Source organism: Protobothrops mucrosquamatus, unplaced genomic scaffold (genome assembly GCF_001527695.2).
Source record: "Protobothrops mucrosquamatus isolate PMUCROS unplaced genomic scaffold, P.Mucros_1.0 scaffold_13, whole genome shotgun sequence".
Taxonomy (NCBI): Eukaryota; Metazoa; Chordata; class Lepidosauria; order Squamata; family Viperidae; genus Protobothrops; species Protobothrops mucrosquamatus.
The window spans coordinates 709791-730906 of NW_015386089.1; the positions used below are offsets into that span (position 1 = coordinate 709791).

General features: G+C 42.9%; 2 protein-coding genes across 2 annotated transcripts in view; both read left to right on the forward strand.

The window, feature by feature from the left end:
• Positions 1 to 6185, forward strand: part of CDK16 (cyclin dependent kinase 16) — a 30955-nt gene extending 24770 nt beyond the window's left edge. The window contains exons 12-15 of the mRNA XM_015825757.1: positions 93 to 135; positions 1664 to 1754; positions 4773 to 4850; positions 5984 to 6185. Of these exons, the coding sequence (XP_015681243.1) occupies positions 93 to 135; positions 1664 to 1754; positions 4773 to 4850; positions 5984 to 6021 (250 nt within the window). The 3' untranslated portion in view covers positions 6022 to 6185. The remainder of the gene's footprint in view (positions 1 to 92; positions 136 to 1663; positions 1755 to 4772; positions 4851 to 5983) is intronic.
• A 5988-nt stretch (positions 6186 to 12173) lies between these two features.
• The window catches only part of USP11 (ubiquitin specific peptidase 11), a 27631-nt gene continuing 18688 nt past the window's right edge, over positions 12174 to 21116 (forward strand). Inside the window, exons 1-7 of the mRNA XM_015825867.1 lie at positions 12174 to 12280; positions 16507 to 16616; positions 17241 to 17371; positions 17972 to 18089; positions 18203 to 18348; positions 19625 to 19686; positions 19916 to 20015. Coding sequence (XP_015681353.1) covers positions 12174 to 12280; positions 16507 to 16616; positions 17241 to 17371; positions 17972 to 18089; positions 18203 to 18348; positions 19625 to 19686; positions 19916 to 20015 — 774 coding nt within the window. The remainder of the gene's footprint in view (positions 12281 to 16506; positions 16617 to 17240; positions 17372 to 17971; positions 18090 to 18202; positions 18349 to 19624; positions 19687 to 19915; positions 20016 to 21116) is intronic.

Sequence of the window (21116 nt, forward strand, 5' to 3'; positions counted from 1 at the left end):
AGTGTCAGAGAGTAACAATCCCAGGAAGTAAAGCCTCAGTTCTCCTCGCGAAATTATGAATTTGACCTTTCTTTTCTCTCCTAATTGTGCAGGCTGGACAATGATGGGGTTGACCTTTTAGGAAAGCTGCTGCAGGTGAGGTGTTGTTGTTGTTGATGCTGCTGCTGCTGCTATTATTATTATTATTATTATTATTATTATTATTATTATTATTATTGGTCTGGTTGGAGAATTAGGGTTTAGAGGTCTCTGACCCTCTCTTCTAGGAATCCTAAACTCCTCACATTCCTTTCCCATCCTCAAGCAGAGGAAAAATCTTCCCTGCTATGGCAAGCAGGCAACAATCAATTTAATTAACAAATAGAGATCATATAAAGAAAGCATTGTCTTGTTGTCCCCAAAGAATAAATGTGCTGGACAAAGTGGGCTACTAATTCAGACCTCAGGTGACCTCAAGTAAAGGTGCTTATCTTCAAGGACTATTGCAGAGTTATTTTGGGGGGAATGTATGCATGTATGTGCGTATGCACAAACAAAAACAAACTTCAAAGTGGAATACATGAAAAAGGATCCATCAAGTGGATCTGTCATAGAACAGGTGCTCCTGCAGAAATAATTCTGCTTTGTTTGCTTTAATTCCTCAGTGTAGAACAGGCATGTCAAACTGCCAGCCCGCGGGCTGGATGCATCACAACGAAACCGCGCCCACCCCATTGCCGGCAATGGGGAAAAAGTCGCGATATGTTGTGCGACGTCACGTGACATTGCGAGTTTGACATGCCTGGTGTAGAACCTGCTGATATGGTATGTGACTGTAATTTGAGAAGTAGAAGAGCTTTTGAACGCCATGTGTTTCAGCCCCTCTGCTTGCTCTGCAGGTCATTGCTGGCAGGGTTTTATTCATCTGTCTGTTGGTCAAAATAGGTGAAACTTTTGATCCACTAATTCAAATATTCTGCATTAGGCATGGATGACAGCCTGCCATAGGCAGCTCCTGTGGGTTGTTTGCGACCAGCCTGGAAGTGTAAAATCTGTGTATTTAAAAAACATTGTGCGATATGTGGTCGACACTTGATTAGAAATATTTTTACAATTCATAGTATTCTGGTAACTGAAGATAGTTAAAATCTTTGGGCTTTTCCACCCAGTTTGGTCTACTTGTTAAGGCACCAGGCTAGAAAGTAGGAGACTGATTTCAAGTCCCTCCTTAGCCATGACAGCCAACTGGGTGATTTTGGTCCACTCTATCAGCTCAATTCACCTCACAAGGTTATTGTGGGGGAAATAGGAGGAGGAAGGTATATTGAATTATGTTCACCACCTTGAGTTATTTGTAGATATAAATAAAAATAAAACATTTTGCACATTGCCTGCATTCTGGGTCAGCATCTCAGTTTTGTTCTAAGATTTCTCTTGTCATAAACATTGGGAGGAGATACAGGTATCTGAGTAGTTGTGTTTTGATGTTATGAGGGAATTTTTTAACACTATTTCCTTTTTGGAGATTGGGGGGCACAGTTTAACCTGTGACACCAACAATATGATAACTAAATGGTTAGGCTCCCTTTTGGGGAAAAAATTCTTTTGTATTAGGAGCAAAAAGCTAGACGCATTAGCAGCCTTCATCTAATCACTATTTTCTATTTTCTCTCCCCAAATGCAGTTTGAGGGCAGGAAGCGGATCTCTGCAGATGAGGCCATGCGTCACCTGTTCTTCCACAGTCTGGGAGAGCGGGTCCTCAAACTTCCAGACAGTAGGTCCAGGCGGAAGAGGGAGGGAGGGAGGCCAGAGATGTCGAGTAGTGGTTGAGCGAATGACAACAAGGTTAAGAGAAGGGTGTGTGATGGAAGCATGAAGTGGATGGTAAAAGGACCATGAATTCATTTGAATGCTATGAATAACATCTCCATCTGGTCCTATCAACTTCTTATCTGTTACGATGTAGTGGTTAACTGACAAGGATGTTTTCATTGATGGGTTAAGAATTTAAGGGCACCCATGCTCTTTTTTTGCAGTTATTTTGTTTCTCAGCTAATCCAGTGGATTAGTGTAGTGCACTGTTAAAGGCCGGGGAGAAAATCTGATCAGTTACATCAGCATATGAGAACTATCTTCATAATGTCTTATCAATTTATAATCACAGAAGACCGACGATCTAGATCTGGTAAAAATGTTTACCATTTGACTCTCTGGCACGTTGTATGAAGAGTCTCTTCCTTAGACTTGCACCTCACCGACCTGCTTCCTGCTTCTTCTGTCCTTGTTATTCAGCCCAGCTTTAATTACCCTGCACTTTAGTTTTCCTATCTGCTGAGAAGATCTCATTTTCTTATCTGGGGGCTCTTCCTCATGGTGGCAACGAAGTGCTGCCATCCAAAACAGGACTGTCAGAAATATATGCTGGCCTAAAGAAGGACTGACCTCAGTTCCACCTCCTTCTCTGCCTCAGCAACAAGGCAGAAGAAGGGCAGGGAGGAGACTGAATGGGGAACACCTTCTTCGGTGTCAGCTGCTGGCAGCAGAAGACTGCAGGACTGTCAGCTTGGTGATCTCATAGAGCAGACATGTCAAACAAGGCCCGGGGGCTGGATGCGGCCCGTGAAGCCATCCTGGAAACAGTGAGGGAACAGCCCCCGCTGCCTTGGCCCAGGCCCAGACCAGCTGGGAGCCAATGTACAATTTTGTGGTGGCCATCTTGGCACTTGCCCCGGTGGACCATGCCTTGGCACTTGCCCCGGTCCCACCCCCTTCTGCCAGAGACCCTCAGATCTGTCCCACTCCTGCCCAGGCCCCCACAGGCACCCTTGATGCGAATGATGTAGAACTGGCCACGCCCACCCAGTAGGCCACACCCACTCCATCCACGCCCACCCGGTAGGCCACACCCACTCTGGCCACACCCACATGGCCCCCCAAGGGCGACTGCAATGCTGATGCGGCCCTCAGTGAAATTGAGTTTGACACCCCTATCATAGAGTGAGCTGTCCATGGAATTAGAGATGCCCAGGGATCCTCCTCCTCTTCCTCCTCCTCCTCCTCCTCCTCCTCCCTCCTCCCCTCCTCCCCTTCTATCCATGACATGAAAAGCAAAAGAGAGGCGATGAGTCCAGAAGTAACAAATCTGTGAGACTGGAAATCTGGCAGTGAAAGTACCATCCTTCTCGTGTGTGAGAAGAAGCAATGGGAGAGAAAGACAGGAAGCAGTTTTATTTCCACTCTCTCTTCCCTCGTCCCGGCCACTTTTCCTTCCTAAGCTTATAAGTAGCAGGGAGCTAACTGCAGAGTTGCAGTTCTACTCCAGTGTCCTCCCCTTGGGGAAGGAAAACAGGGAAAGAGTCTCTTTTGGCACAAAAAAGCTACTTTCCCTCGTTTTCTTGCTTTTCCCATCATCTGTGGTTTGGCAAAAGAGGTGGGAAAGGTGGCTTTTTGGCACGGCAAGAGATCCCATGTTTTCCCATCCACAAATCCCTCCCACAGAAAAGTCAGTGACTAATGGATGGGGTCGCATAGGCGTCCTGCCCCTAACTTTATCTTCCCCTTCCAAACCCCTTCCATTCCTGCTTATGTCGGAAGAAACTGGCAAACATCACTTTAAAACTGGATCAGGACGATGGGCTCAGGCTGCCTTCTTGGTAGGTCTGCTGAGGGCAGCCCAACATTATCTGGACAAGCCTTCTGTAATCATTTAGAAATAGATATCTATCTGTGGTTAGCAGGTTGTGGGGAAGAGACCTTAGAATTTCCATGTAGGAGCTATTTGAGGTTTTCGTTTCCATAACCTAAATTCTGATATTTATTGTTGATGAATTTATTCTCTTAAGAATTTTAGATACTTATTGAGAATTCATAGCGTCACATTCAGTGAAACTTCACCTTCACATGTTTTACACAATCTATTGTGACAACATTTTTTGTTGTTATACTTTCCTTTAATGTGTTACTTTATGTACCGCTGCTCTAAGGGTTTCAAATGGGCCAATAACTGAGAACTGGATAGTATGCAACATATATTTCATCACATGCCATAGTGGAAGCACGGACATTCGTTAACTGAGTGATAACTTTTCATTTTTCCATACCTCAAAGCTCAGTGAAGAATGCATGTTTTGAATTTAAACAGGTTGGTATGGCCGTTAAGGCATCAGGCTAGAAACTGGAAGGCTGTTAAATTCTCTTCCTGCTTTTAGGCACAAAGCCAGTGAGGGGACTTAGGTCAGTCACTTTAGAAGGCAACGGCAAACCATTTCTGAAAACCTGTCACGAAAACTGCGGGCACTTGTCTAGGCCAGGGGTAGGCAACCTTGGCTCTTTTATGACTCGTGGACTTCAACTCCCAGAATTCCTGAGCCAACCATGACTCAGCTTGGAAACCTCTCCCTTTCCCCTCAGCATGGCTGGCTCAGGAATTCTGGGAGTTGAAGTCCACGAGTCATAAAAGAGCCAAGGGTGCCTACCCCTGGTCTAGACAGTCTTTGAGAAGCAACATGATTGATCAGAAGGAAACAAATGTCTGCCACCTCCCTTAATGGGATAAAATCCATAAAAATGGATTCAAAAATTTGCCAACACACATACACTGTCTCTGTCTGTCTGTCTCTATTTCTCTCTCTTTATTTCTCTCTCTGTTTCTCTCTCTCACACACACACACACCCCTGTAGTCAAATTGCTTTTATCCTTTTTATCAGTTCACATGCTAGCATGATAGAATAGCAGGCCTAGTAATTTGGGGTTATCTCACTGGCTTTGTGTCTTTCTTTTCTTCCCCTGTAGCAACATCAATATTTGCACTAAAGGAGATTCAGTTACAGAAAGAGACTGGGCTGAGATCTGCTTCCCTGCCTGAATCAGGTGAGAAGTGGTTGTCAAGCAATTCTGTCAACAGGAGCCCCTCCGCTTTTTCATTAGCCCCCCAGTTTTGAATAAAATTCTCTTCCTCCCCCTGAATTGGTGGCCCACATTTCTTGGTACTGAAAGGGCATCTTGATAGCCCCTTCCTATCTGTTGCCTCTTCCTGTCTCCAAAATCTTGCTCTCTTGGAGAAGCAGTCTTTTCCCATCCCCCTGCTTAACACTACACCTCTGTGTGTGTGGTTATGCAGTAACCACTCTCACCTCTCCCACAAACAGCAACCATGTTCCAGTTAGGGGACACTGAATTGTAGCCACCAGGCCAGGTATCTGTGCCCCACCCACTTCCATTTGCACTTCTTCCTGTTCTCAGCATCATGAGTTAGCACCCTCCCCTCTCTCCCAGTCACCCTGACTAGAGTCTTCCTGGCACCTCTGTTTCAAATCTGACTGAGTCTTTTTAGCTCAGTGCATCCCCAATTCAAAGTTTACCCCATTACTTTAAAGCTAATGAAATTTGGGATCAGAAGAAGGGAAAGTGGAACAAAACGATGGAGGAGGGTGGGGAAGGAACCAGGATGCAAAAAGCACGAGGCATCGGAACCTTATGATCTTGAGACTGAATTGCCGTTGAATTGAAACGCCCTTGTTCAAAACCCAACTTGGAGTTGCTCTGATCCGGTGGCGTTAAGCTAGCCGCACTTTCTAGCCCACAATTCTTCCATCCATAAAATGGGGCTAAAAATATTGGACCTACCCAACGTGGCTGCTTCATCAGGTTGCTGAGAGAATATGAAATTTACATCCATATTACACAGAAACTGTAATTCCAGATTGCCCAAAGCATTATGACAAAAGGCTCAGTATTACTATGAGACAGGGAGACACTACCAGGTTGGGGAGGAAATGTTAGAAGGAATCTGGGGGGAATGTTAATGGCCTCAACCTCTAAAACGGTGCTTTTCAAACTTGGCAACTTTAAGATGTGTGGACTTTAACTCCCGAGAATTCTGGCAGTTGAAGTCCATCCGTCTTAAAATTGTCAAGTTTGAGAAGAAAAAAAAAACTGATCTAGAAGTTGGGGGAAGGCGCAAAATGCATTCTATCGATAACACTTTTGCTGTTTCCCTACAGTGAATGGTCAGAATGGACGACCAAGCCTGCTGCTTTGAAGCCTACAGTTCTGGGTTGGCAAGGGTAGAAAGAAGCCAGGTTTCCCCCCCGCCCCCACCTCACGGACTATCTCCACTGGTGGCTTCTTGGTATTGAACTGTGGCATGAGGACCTTGTGCTGGGAATTTGCTGGGGCAAAGGTGGGGGCCCCTGGAACTGAGGAGAAACGTGACCGCTCCTGGCACCAACAAGCCAGCCACCGATTCTCTGTGCCGCTGGGACGGACTCTCCCTCCCTCCCTCTCACACACACGGTGTTTCATTTTATTTTTTAAGTTTTATTTTTTCAATGCAATATTATAAATATTATATTTACAAATATCTATACAGAGAGAGAGAGAGACACCCCCGCACCCTAGCCTCTCCATTAATGGGGGGGTGTACAGTATTAACTATGAGGGAGCCAATCCCCTCCCTGTCTCATCCCAGTAGTGGGCCAGGTGGAGGGAGGAGAAGCACTAGGGCCAGAGTAGTTCCATCCTTTGCACTCCATAATCTAGGAATCGATGGGATTGGGGAGGTTGTTAGTATTTCGGATGATGAGTGGACTCCTCCTTCCTAGCTAGAATCACTTTCTTTGGACGTGGTGGGTGCTCTGTTTTCCTGGCCTAACCGTGTATTTTGAAGTCCAGGGGTGGACCAGGCAACCAGAGGTCCTCTTGAGAATTCGCAAATCTTTGGAAAGATGGTCCTTCTTTTTTCCTGTCTTCTTTCTTATTGGAACTTTCTGGCTGCAAGGGTGCCCTCTTTCCAAACTCTTTTTGATCAGCTTCGGAGCTGCTTCCACCTCCTTCTCACACCAAAGTGGAGTCTCCTTTTTGATCCCTTGGGTCTTGACTGGTGCCTCGCCTAGGCTTGTGCTTGGTTAGTGCTCTCAATCCTGACTTAACTCCTGTTCATCTGTTACGGCTCTTATATTACTTGCTTGGTACTCAGGGTTTGCATTTCTTCCTTTGCCTTTCCAGACGCAGTCCACTGACTTCTAGTCCAGACACAGGCATCAGCTATTCGAGTAGGCCTTGTGCGGGAAATTCCCAGTGGATTGTGCCTTGTTCTCTCACCACTGTTCTTTGTTTTCTATGTATACTACAGTCCCTAGGTGATCATGACCTGTAGCTTGTCTTACATTTCTTATATCCAAATGACTATGTTAGAATGGGCCCATCAATATCTTTCTCTGATGCTGTGGTGCTTATTTTGGTATGGAAACCTTGGCACTTTCACAAAGGTTTTGGACAACACCACCCCTCAACCTCAGTAAGCAGGACCAGCAGTTGAGGAATATGGGAGTAATCATCCAAAACTAGAACTATAAAATGCCAGCCTTTATTTGGTCATCTTCATGCAAATCATTTGCCTTGTCTCAGTGCTGTTTAGATTTTCATATCAGTTCCTACAATTTTCAGTCCCATGGTTATCATTGTAACAATTTACAGTAGCAGGTTCTTAGTGCTTAGTTATGTAGCTTACATAATTCCCATTAATTCCCATTCTGTTTTGAATCCAAAGTAAAGAAGAAAGAACATCTGTTCTGCAGTCAGCCACACCAATTATCTCTTCTACCATTGAGAATCAGACATACTTAAGAGGCAATGGGCCCTTTTCCCCAGCTATGTTTTCACTGGTTTCAAAGATTGTTCAATTCCTGTCTGTGCTTCTTCTGGAGGAACTGGCCCCCTTTGCTTTAACCAACATCCCTCCAAAACTATCTGCTTTTGGGATTGACTTTTTACTCAGAAGACTCTGATGCCCTTTCCTTCTGCTCTGTGTATTGCAGTCTTGGGCTCTTTAGAGATTCATCCCTGTATGCCAGAGCCTTCAATATTTAGAGAAAAAAGTCTCCATGGGACCTGCCTGTGTTTGGACTCCCTCTGCTTCCACTTCTCCTACAACTAGGAGAGCTGATTTACAGGAAAAGGGAAATGCCCAACAGTATCACAGCTTCCCAGGCCAGGACTGTTCCTTTATGCTCAGGGCACAGAAACTTCAGTGCACAGAACTGAAGGGTGGAGATATATATGTAACCATATTTTATATGCAGCATGAAGCGCTTATAAGGTTCCAAGATCTTCCCTTGATGAGAGCCATAAGAGGAACTGTTCTAGTTACTGTTACAACGCTCAGGCAACTTAAAAAGGATTTCTAAAAATGCCTACAGAGAACATGCAGAGATGTAGCCGACCTTGTGCACTGGGATGCCAGGAGTTTGCGCTGCTGGTGACCTCTTGCCTTGACATTCAGATGCTGCTGCCCATGCCGTGGGAACATTTGCAGAAAAATCTAGCCTACAATACTTTGCCCAGCATTCACCTCTGTGCATAGGCTGAAAGTAACCAGTGCTCGGCTCAGGGGATAAGAAGGTTGTGTTTACACAGGCATCCTAATAAGCAGGAAGGACCAGCCTCTTCCCTTCAGCCTAGTGAATATCTACAGGTCTTTTTTAGCCCCCTAACCTTGCATGATCCTTCCCTCAGTTATTGCCTACTAGGTTTTTGACTATGGCCTCCCGGGTCCTTCCTTTTGTCTCCTCTTTCAACTGCACCTTAGAATCAGAAACCTCTAGTTGAGAGATCATTTTCTTGTCCCTTCTGATCAGAGTTCTCACCTTCTTCCCTGCAACATGTCTCTGAAGCGCCCTGGACCTAGTGGTTCAAAATGTTTATCTGCTTCAAAACTGACCTGTTTTTAGTAGGTCTGAAATGAGATCACACTTCCAGCAGGAACTCACCAGCCATAATACGTATGTTTTGTTACTTCCATTCTTGCAGACATAATCTGTCAATATGATACAGCACTAGACTTGGTTTGCTGCCAGAATCTTGATTGTAGATGTACAGTGAGTCTATAGCTGAGGTTGCTCAGTTTAAAATCCTGAAAAACGGGGGAGATCAGAAGACAGTTTAACTAAGGTTTACTGAATGCAGTGTTGAATCATAGGTAATACAAACTGTGGATTCAGGACCCCACTTGAGACCATGGTTTTAAGGGCTGATTTGCGGCATTCTTTACCCATTGTTAATCCAAATAGACCTCAACCCTAGTGGAGGACCACAAACCATAGCTGATTAAATATTGAGTCTATATGGGACTGATAGGAATTCATATTATGCTGTGGTTGAGTAGATTAATGGAGAAATATGGCCAAGATATACAGGGCTACCTTTGCGAGAGGGGTCCAGAATCTAAACTGGTTTAGTTTATGGAATTCCCATTCTCTTTCTTTGCTGAAAGAGAAGAAGTGAAGTTCTTGTAGCCGAGATGTGATACATGAGGTATTCTGCAAACACAAATAGGCTTTATTGAATTTTCAGGAATTTGGGGAAGTGTGAGTTCAGAATAATACTGACAATTTGGGAGCAGTTTAGGGCCTAAACTGGATTCAGGATTCTCAGAAGAGACAGCAGGAACAAATGCCATGATGGCTAAACCAGTTTGCTTATAGTATGGATGTATTCTTAATCCAACCTATTATGAGAGCTTTTATGTGAGAAGAAAACTGAAGATGGCCTGTTGGAAAATGAATGTACAGAGGATTTGGATGTTGCTTTTGAGGAGGGTGGGGAAGGGCAAAGCCTCATAATTTGTTTCTGGACTGGAGACAAGCAATCAAACCTCTTCTTGCAGGAAACAGAAACCCAGGAATGGATAATCATTAGCATATGGAATGGACTAGCTCCATGAGCCTCCCCCACCTCAATCCTACTTCCCTCCACATCTCAGTGGAGTAGATACGGAGTTTGTTCTCCTAGTGTGGAAGAAGAAACTCTGTTGTTGTACATAACTTGAATTGGGGGAGAACTTTCTGTTTCAAAGAGCAAAGTTTACCATTATAGAAGAAAAGTCCCTAAGGAACAAAATGAACTATCTTTTCTCTCCCCCCTCATGCTCTGTCCACCTTCTTTGGGGTTAATTAATGCACCATATCCAAATGTATGGAACTGATTAAAAGTCTCCAACAATCTTTGGTGTATGCTGTGTTGTATTTAATCCTGCGTTAGGATTATGGATCTTTTTCTTCAGTAGAAGAGGAAAACCTTTGACTGCCTTTTAGATATTTTCTGCTGCTACTGATATTCCCAGATGTTCAGTTCATATCAGTAGGCACTGCAAAGCACCCTCAGATTTCTCAGGAGCAAACCATGGAAATGACATGCTGACTCCCAAGCAGGTTTACCCATTGATGGGGCTCTGGGGAACCCTCCAAGGTCAGGTTTTTGCCTTCATGAAGTGCCAGCCAGTTGATGGGGAAAGGCTGTTGCCAGATTAGATAACAGCCTTCCATAAAGAATACCATATAATCAGTGTACCTCAATAGAGCCACTGGAAAAGAGCCTGTCCTGCTGGAAAACATAATTTCTGTTCATACATGTCATGGGACATGGGGAAAAAAGTCATTTTGAATGAATATAGTTTTCCATGACCAACGTGGCTTAATGGCAGACAGTCATACAACATGCTAAGGTCCAGTTACCCAACATTTTGGGGTTGGTGTTTGGAATTTTGAGAAAATAAAGCTGCTCTGCTGGAGAAAATTGTTACTTTACAAAAAGGACTGCCACAAATTTATCAATCTCTTAAAAAGTAAGATGGATTTAAAGCAACCTACAACTTTAGTGATTCCTATAATCTGTGTTTATTTTGCCTTGTGTCTGTGCAGGCATTTCTATTTTCTAAAAAGTGAGGCTAGTGGGTGCCAAGGAGGGTATGAGTAGGCATGCTGGTGCTGTGGGAAACATTTGTGAGGATTAATGCTAAGCTGTAACTGGCCTCCTAATAGCTTAGGAAATGATTGCCATGTTTGGCCCACTGAAGTAGAAATAATTTAGGATTTGCACTTACAGTTTGCAATGATGTTGGAATTGGCAAACTAGTAAACCTGCTTTCTTCACAACAGAATTTGCTCCATCGTTGCAATGACTAAATCTACACAAAGTGAAAGTAAATGCTTTGAAGTTTCATCCATAGTTCTAAACTTGGGACATAAGTGATGTGTATATTCAGGTTGTTGTGCAGTGCTGTCTGTTGCATGGGAAGGGTAGTTTGAAAGAATCAAAAGTAGCCAACTGTTCTAGCGTCAACTCTAACTGACAAAAGATAAAGATAAGGTGTAGAAGGTTGGTGTAAGAAAAGTCAGTGAAAGAAAGAACTGCATGGACTTAATTTCATGCATTGTGTCAAGCCATGGGTTGCTTGCCCACAATTGTTTGAATAAAATTGGGTGCTTGGCTGCATTTCAGGAATGTCTAGTTCTGCCCATTCTATAGTATTGGCTTCCCAAAATACATTAAGTCTGGTTCCTCAATAACTGGTGCTATTCAATAAATTATGTTTTATTATAAGTCAAAATAGCTGGCTTAACACAAAATACTACGATGGAATTCAGGTTATGCAATTCTGCATAGGAACGTAAATCATTGTGAGATCCTGTGGTTAGTGTGGGCAAATTCGTAAATAACTAAAAACTGCTGGAGAGCGTTTTAGTAACTCTCAAAAAGTAATTTAAAGATAATTGGCAGCTTGCTTTTGACTCTGCCTTCTCCACGGTTCTTCAAACGACAGCACCAAAATTAATTTCGACCGGCAACGTTGAGGGCTGCGTTAGCCAAGTAAGCATTTTAAAATTGCCCTTAGTAAAAATGGCAACTACAAGTCTCGCGCACAGTATCTTCCTAGTATTGGTTACTTCAATCTCGAGAATTCCGAGATCGACACAGGTCCAATCGCCTTGTCAGTACTGCAGGAAGCGGTACGAAGCAGATCAATAAATGAACAGGCGTCCACGTTTTTCACGATGTTTTTTTTTATTTAATATGCCGTAAGTGAAAAAGAACTCTCGCCTCTTGTTTCTGCCCGGCGCACACAAGGCAAGGATTCGTGTAAATGCATTCATCCAATCACAGAACGATGTCCCGCCGTTCGTTCAATTTCCCGCGCCACCAGCCAACCAATAGAAGGCCGCTACGTCATGACGCCGTCGCCGTAGGCCACATTCAACATGGTGCTCGGCCCGCTATCTTCCGTCACGTTTGCCACACCTATCTGGCCGGTCGGAAGCGGGTGGGTGGAGCCATGAAGGAGCCGGGAGAGGGAAATAAGGTGTCTCCCTTTCTCGTTTCCGGGCTGGCGGAGGAGCGGCGGAGGTGTGGGTGGCGATGGCGGAGCGGGGGCTGCCCGGGCTGGAGGCCCAGAGGCGGCAGGTAGAGGGAGAGGGGCCGGGCCAGCCCGGGAGGAAGCGACCGCTGGGAGCGGGTGAGAAGTGGTAAGTGCAAAAAGGGGTGGGTGGGTGGGGGGGTGTCCCGGGGAGGTATGACCGGGTGGAGAGGTTGCTCGGGCTTTGGGTCCCGGAGGTTGAACCTCGAGCGTTCCCGCTTCGTTTCCAGCGGACTCACCCGCTCCCAGCCACGCTGAAACTCTCCTTGATTCAGGGGGGCCGTTCCCCTCCACGGACGCCCCTTGGAGCCGATGCGAGCGCTGGCATTTTTATGCCTCCTTTTATTTCCCCCCCCCTCACGAGACAGGCGCCGCACCTCCCCGGCTGCTGCCGGTTGCTTTTCCAGGTGGTCTTCGAGATGCGCCTTCACGCCCAGGTTGAGAAAGTACGGTAGTACTGAATAAAAGCGCCTTTTGCCTTAACCACGAGTTTATCATCATTAGTTTGTGAAAAAGTTCCCTTTGCTGAATGCAATGGGCTTGACTCCTCGTGTTAAGTGTAGGGTTGGGCTAATCAACGCGCTTTCAATTACTGCGCTGAGACAAACTTGAATCAGGTTTACTTTAGAGTAGGATGAATTATGTACCATTTTTCCTTGGCCTTTGGTGCTTTTTTTTTTTTTTTTTTAAAGGCATTTCTGGCTGAAGCACCTTCTCAAAAAATCACATTATTTAGATCTGTTCCCTTTTCTTATATTTCTAATACTTTTCCTAATTATCCCTTGTTGGGATGGTTAAGGAAGGGCTGCTCAGTACTTTATGTATTCTCAGGGTAGGTGTAGAAAGCAACCTTAACTCTTGTAAGCTGGATAACTTTCTGAAGGCATGTCTTTCTGAATTAGCAGAGTTTGGTTATTTGACTCCTTTTCCCTTTCGTGCAGTGGTATATCATGATGAATAGATACTTTATAGTTTGAGTACTTTGAAAATAGATTTCTTCTCCATAATCATAAAATGTTTGTCCCTTATTTTATCCCTCAAGGAAGGAAACTGAAACAGGATTAAAAATCAACTTATCATTCCTATAAAGGAGGCTAGTTTCCTCCATACAGGAGGACTTGACTGTTTTGGTCACTTCCTCTTTCTTCTCCTAGAAATCTTTTTACCATTGAAACTAGCAGAATTTCAAGCTAATGGGTAGCTTTGAGTGACATGGACTAGTGCATAGCCGACCTGATTTTTTTTTTAAAAAAATATTTTTGTTAATTTATTTTATAGTTTTTAGATTCTGCCCAAATTAAAAGACAGGGCTGGTTACAATATGTTAATTTAAAAACCCAACAACTATAAATCAACCTTCTCCTAACATAGAGATCAGCAACATTTAACTAGGGTTGAAATCTTGGTGAAATAAAACTATCTTCAGTGCTCTTTTGATATCATGGATGGGGCTTTATGAACCTCTGTAGGTTAGAGATTCCAAAGTATGGTCACTGCCACAGAACATGTCCCTCTGACTTCAAATAAAGATTGGGACTCTTAACAGATCTTCCTGATATCCTTTCGTGAAATGGGTAGATTCATTTTTGGCAAGGCTATGGTACTCCCCAGCTACACCATATAGAGCGTTGTAGGTGACTAATAGCACTTTGAATTGGGTGTAGAAGTCTACTGAAATCCAGCACAATGGCAGCCTGTTTCAGAGAATGAATTGTCATTCTGGCATGCTCTGTGGCTCCTATGTTAAATTATTTGCTTATGTGCCTTTTTGAGAATATTGCAGCTTAATGGAATAACCCTTGCTTTGCATGCTGAGGTAGATGTTATAGTTAATATACTACTAATACAAAGTGAAGTCCTATGCTTCTAAATGAAGTTTGTTTCACTGGGGATGTATCTCACTTTGGAGGCAAGACTGCATGCCAGTTCTGCTTTCTTTCTCCCTTATTGATCTACTTGTGATTATCCTTAAGTAGTGCTTGTCTAAGAAAATGACTTTGGTTTCACTCTTCCTCAGCTAGTAGACTTCCTATTTTGTGAAGCAAGTTGGGCTCACAATAGGAATTATTTCAATTGTTCTTGTATCCTGATGGATGGGCTTTAGAGTGATGTTGTTTGAATCTTCTCTTACATGCTGACTGGCATGCTTGCTATGTCTGGAGTGAAACAAACAGGAAGCAGCAACCCAGTAATAGAATAGGAATCTCCTCTATTGTGTTATTATAGAAGAAACATACACATTTATATCTTACACTCTTATAATGAGATTGCAGGCTCAGCCTATGTATCTTTATTGGACTTAGAAAGCATGCCTTCTAAATTCTATGGATCTTGCTTCTAAATAAATGTGTCTAGATTGTAGCCTGCTGAAAAAAATAATGCATGAAGAAAAACAAGGGACAGGTAATAAGTAACAAATGCACTTTCAAGAAAGCTACTGTAGTTTGGTGTAGTGGTTAAGGCACCAGGCTAGAAACTTTATGCACAAAGCCAGCTGGGTGACTTTGGGCCAGTCATTCTCTCATAGCCCTGAGAAACAGGCAATGGTAAGCCACTTCTGAAATCTTCCAAAGAACTGCAAGGAGTTGTCCAGGCAGTTTCCAGGAGTCGTTACTGAATTGAAAGTGCATGCACGCGCGCACACACACGCATGGCACTTTCAACATCAGCTTCATCTTTAAGCTTTTTAGTTTTTAAAACTTTGTGGTCATCTATACAGTTATTATTATTGTTAGTTATCCCATCTTTTGTTTGTATAACTCAAGGGAGCAAACATACTTAATATTCCTTATTTCCCCAGAACATTCACCCTGTGAGGAGGGTTGGGCTGAGAGAGGGACTGTCCCAAAGTCACCCAGCTGGCTTTCATATCCAAGGCAGGACTAGAATTCAGTGTCACAAACTTCTAGATCTTAGCTACTAACACCCACTGGTGTGCCTTAAAATCTTGTGGCCCTCCAGGTGCTCCCAGTATTCCTTAGTGACAGTATTAGCTGCAGGTGCTGGGAGCAGTGCATCTATAAATGGTCATTTTTTATTACAATGCCTGTCCATCAATCAAGCTACAGGTAGATCTTGATCTACAACTATACAACAAGCATTGTATTAGCTGCAGATAAATAGATTTGCTACAAAAATCTATTTACCAGTCAGTTTTACACCATGCTTTTTTTTTTTTTTAATAAATCTCTACATTACTTGGTATGCCAATAGGAGCTTGTTAGGCTACTGGAAAAGAGGCAGGTAGATCTGGTAGATTTCTCTTTGCCTTTCATTGTAGCCAATGGTAGTGGCTTACTCTGAGATTGCCTATTCTTTTTTACAGACTTTGGCGGCTGTTACTCTACTTTCCCAAGTCAAACCAAGGGAAAGTTTTTTTTACAGCCTGCCTGGCTTGATCTGATCATGTTGCGGCACAATGGCACACTATAATATTGTGTTGAGAATGGAATGCTTTTCCCTTTCAGTGGAGTAGTCAACAGCTAGGAAGAATGAGGATTATGGTTTGCTGCTGAGCAGAAAATTCAAACTGACTTGTCTAAACAATTGACATTGGGAAGTGGAAAATAAGCAGATAACTAAGAGGGCCAAGATTTTAGCCACTTATAAATGGAAGCTTCTCCAAGAATTCCTAAGTGTTTCATACACTTTTGTCTGCACTTTTATCTGTTATGGCCAACTGAAGGGTTAGTAAACTATGGCAGAAGGACAGTGACTGGTTTGGCAAGTTCTCAGCTAATAGTAGAGATTTGAATCAGAAATAATTGGCGGCATAAATTCCAGTTTGGAAAATAATGAGATTATTAACAAACAACATGGTATTATGTTATTCCCTGTTCACCTGAGCCATCCTAATTGAATATCAAGGAAGGGAATGAGAGACACCAGCTAACCGCCACGTTGCTTTTTAAATATTTAAATGTAAAACTAGAAAATCAATAAAATTTTCTTTTAAAAAAAGAGAGACACCAGCTGGAACTATCTCTGTCATGTAAGATATCACAGGGGATAGAACAAATTATCATATTGTGGTACTAGGAAGCCCTTGAGAAGATTCTTAACATTTGTAAGTTTATTTAAGTTATCTTAATGACCTGAAACTTTAGAGAATATTTAGGAATCTTGGGAATTTGCTTATAAGGACTGCAAACAGAATTTTACCATTTTTTGGCCTAATTGGATGCATACAGCCAGCCAGTGTCTCAGTCTGAGGCCTGGACGTCTTATAATCCTCTTTGTGATTGGGAATGAAGGGAGAAGAATTGCTGGCTGCTCCTGATTGCATGTTAGAGCGTGGTCTTCAATTACATTTGAGCTGTTTGTTTCCTTGCTCAGGTATTTGCTGGAAAATCATTGGTACAAGCAGTGGAAAGTTTATGTGGAATCTGGAGATCAGAATTCAAATGCTTTCCCTGGTCGGATCAACAATGCTGAACTCTTTGAAGGTATGGTTTCCTCTGCCTTATTTCTTTTATTTGAGGCTGCTTCTCTGCCTTTCAGATAAATTCCCACATCACTTAATTTGGAGGATATGAACTATTCATTTAATTTTTCCCTCTTCCTTCCTCTAGAATGCTCCAGGTTGCATACATTTGATCATTGCAATAAACCAATAAAATGTTGGGTTCATAAAAAGTGACATTGGGTTTGCTCACCGCACTTCAGCAGAGATTACCTAATATGGTTTGCTGAATAAGACACAAATGAGTGGGTTCATATGGCATGCTAAAAGCAACATAAGGCAGATAATGTAATTAGTACAATGTGTGAATCTCAAAAATTATAGGCCCAACTTCACATAGTATATTTCCCAGATAACGTAGAATTTGAATCTGGCTTTCTGCAGTATTTCAACACTAATTGGTGCATCATACTGGCTTTATGAGAAGGAGCCTTCTATGGAAGCTGAAAAATATTTCCATGTTAAGCACTTGCAGTTACTAAGAAGCTTGGCTCCTTTCCACGAATGCCAAAATTGCTGAGGCCCCAGTTGCTCATAAGCTATGGGCTTCTTTAAAGAGGGCGAGTCCTCCATGATTTCAGCCTGTCTTCCTTCTTTCTCCCTTCAGATTTGGAGTCTTACCGGTTGAAGGATAGGCTGGTAGAACATGAAGAGTACATTCTGGTGCCAGAGGAAGTGTGGGACAAGTTGGTGAGCTGGTATGGCATTGAACATGGCCAGCCAGCCATTGAACGAAAGGTGAGAAATTTGGAGTTGAGAAGCACAGTTTTGCTTTGGAATTTGGGTGCCCTGCAGCATTTTCCATTGCAGTTAATAGAAAAGGTGGCCAGAGAACCAAGACTCTTCCAACTCCCTGTATGAGTGGAAGACTTTTTTTTCTAGAAGTAGAATTTAATAATAATCCTTAATTTATATGCTACTTTTTTTTAGTAATCTTTTCCCCAGCATTATCTACCTCTTGCTAATGGTAAATTGGAGGGGTTGAGAGAATGGGGAGTGGCTTGTAATTTGTAATGAAAATAAAATTTATGGGGGGTTATTAGTTCATGGGTGCCATTCTTGCCATTGAATGCTCCTTGTAAAGCCCATATACTGATGGCCATCCTGCTAGGTTCTTGCTAGTGTTACAGTTTTTTTTTACACATTTCCCCTGAAGAACTGTGTGTTTTACTGATAAATAAGGGCCATTCAGCTTTATGGGTGGGTTTAGCTTTTCCCTTTTGAGTCTCTATCCAGAGAGAATTGAGCAATAAGTTTCTACCAACACTGATTTCCCCCATTTCTGTTAATGCTATTTGGTCCCTTATTTGATTCTTTATTTTGATTCTTCCTTCCCAGGTGGTAGACCTTCCTAGCATGCAGAAGGTGGAGGTTTACTTGGTGGAGCTATACCTCTGTCAGCACAATGACGTAGACAGCCCTGTGGCAGCTCAATTTAGCCGGATGGATATCATTGGTAAGATTTCAGGAACTCTGAATTCAGCTAGGAGGGGAAAATGGAGGGAAAAACAGTGGGTATTCGCCCCAAGGAGTCATTTTCTCTTTGTCCTCTTGTCTCCTGCCCCTTAGATACAGTGCTAAAAGAGGCCCGGCATCAGTTTTCAGTTCCAGCAGAAGATGAATCAAGGCTCTGGGTGAAAAATGCTGATGGCTCCTATGAGAGGTTACGAAACTTGCAGATGACTGTGCTGGATGCCTGCCTAAGTTCAGGGCAGGTAACGCTGCTGTCACCAGGTTGAGGCTGGCCTGTATTAAAAAAAAAAAAAAAGGCAGAATTGGTTTTGTGCCAAGATTTGTCTCTGGCATATTTATATAAATTGGTTTTCCCCAGCCTGTTGCTCCTCAAATATGTTCGATTGTTACAGTCAACACTGAGCAGGCTGGCTGAAGGTGGAGCCATCTGGAAGATAGCAGTTCGAACTGGATTTGAGATTATCAGTTCCAAAGACTGGATTTGAGATAATCAGATAGAATCCCTGGAGAGGGACTGCAAGTTTAGTCTACAGTGGAGTACACTTATCTAAATAACAAAGCTGATTTAAGGGAACAGGAGTTTTTATTAGATAGAAGCCATTCTTTGTATCTCCTACACAACTGGCATACTTGGGTCTAGATCCAATAATTACTTTTTGGGAAAAAAACAAAGCCAACATAACCTTGAATACTAGGTAAATTTTAATAAGGAGACCTATTAGTTATGTGATTAGGACTCTTCCTTGAAATCTCTTTTGGAAGATCTCAAAACACATATGCTGAGGGAGGATATTGGAAGACATGCAGAATGTTTTTCCCCTTTAGGGAACCTTTAAGCTTTTCAGACATCCATCTTAACAAGGGAAAGAACTGGGCAGCTAGTATAATTTTAAGCCGTCTGTATTTCTTGACATCACACATTTGAGATGTGCTCCAAAACCTTTTCTAGCTCAGATCTCTTTACTTACTTTTAACACTGCAATCATATTTGGAAATTGGGGAGGTAGCTCTTTGGTCACAGTTTGGTGTTTATGAATGCTCTAGGAACATAAGAGTGTGTGTTCTCTTAGAGGCTATGATAAAATACTGTTTTTGTTGGAAACAGCTATGTCCCTTATTGCAATTTCTGCAGGGAGACTATTCACCTATTGCTTCAAAAATTCAATTTCCATGGAAGTCATCAAGTCAAAATAGAAAAAAAATATAAGATGGAAAAATAGATGGAATGGATTTTGTGTGTGTGTGTGTGTGTGTGTGTGTTTGTATGTAGGTTCATATAGGCTTTCCCCTAGTTGCTGAATAGTCATTTTTTTCACATAACATATTAAACAATAAATGAATTACTATAAGTAGGCTGGGTTCCCACAATATACCAAACAAAAACAGCAACACAAAATTAAAAGGACGCCACGGGTTCATGGACAGTTGCCCAGCCATACACTAGTTAATGTAGCCCAGGCTTTTTTACTTTTATTGTGCCTCTCTTGACCTTTTCCTGCTTGCACCTGTTCCCTTCAGATGGTGATAATGGAGATCAGGAGTAAAGATGGTACTTGGCCCAGTTCCAGACCACATATCATGTGAGTATCTAACATTTGCTGTATATTAGCATTTCCACAGTTCTGAAGTGTACCTGCATTCCCTGTCTAGGGTGGATTTACTTTCAAAATTGGGTAGCATTCCAGTTCCTAGCTTGCCTGAGCTTTGGGAGGTATGGCTGTCTTATGATTTTTGTTCTGCTCCGACAGGAACCAGGCTGTGGGTTTCATCTCCTCTTTTTCATAGTCTCACTTTACCTGCGTTTTTTAGGAAGAATTCCATTGATGAGGAAGAGCGGTACCGGGGCCAGCCAGGGATTTGTGGCCTTACCAACCTGGGGAACACATGCTTCATGAACTCTGCTTTGCAAGTAAGAAATATGAGTGATCTTTTGGTGCCAAACTTTGGGTACTGTGATGACTTGCCACCAAGCAGAATGAAAACTTTGCCCACACATTCTGCATTGGTATATTAGGTGTGTTGCCAGTGTTGTTATATGTCTACCTGCATATACGAGGGCAATTCGGAAATAAACCTCCATTATCAATGACACACTCGTAGATACAGAACTTGTATTATACACATTAGAGCAGGGCTTTTCAACCTTTTCACCCATTGTACCACTTTTAGGATATGGCAACATCCGAGTACCACCAGTCGCCTAGCAAGGTGTCAAAAGCTTGATGACCCCCCCAAAAAGGAAAAAAGTGATAAAGTACAGGTAGTCCTCAACTTACAACAGTTCGCTTAGTGACTGTTCAGAGTTACAATGGCACTGAAAAAAGTGCCCCCCAAGCCACAGCTGAGCAAGACACCTGCCTGCCCGCCTGTTGAGGATTGGCAGTGGGGGTGGGGTGGGGGGGGTGTTTGGTTTTTATTCCCTCTGCCTGCTGGGTGGTTGCAGCAGGTTTTGGTCACTTCACATGATCCTGGGACACTGTGACCGTCATAAATATGAATCAGTTGCTAATAATCTCACAGTTACTACTATTGAGCAAGGTACCCCCTATACTATACCTGTACATTTGGTTTTTCTTACCTAAATGTAGAACCTTACTTTTTTCACCATTGAATTTCATTTTGTTAGATAGCGCCCAATGCTCAAGTCTGTCAAGATCCTTCTGTATCTTAAGCCTGTCTTCTGGAGTGTTGGCTATTCCTGCCAGTTTGGTGTCGTCTGCAAATTTGATGAGTTCCCTATCTATCCCCTCATACAAATCATTGATGAAGATGTTGAAGAGCACTGGGCCCAGAACAGAGCCCTGGGGCACCCCACTACACACTTTCCTCCATGTAGATGCGGTTCCATTGAGGACCACACGCTGAGTACGGCCGGTCAGCCAGCTACGAATCCATCTGGTGGTGATGCTGTCTAACCCACATTTTTCTATCTTATCAAGTAGTAGGTTGTGGTCTACTTTATCAAATGCCTTACTGAAGTCCAAGTAAATAATATCCACAGCATTCCTCT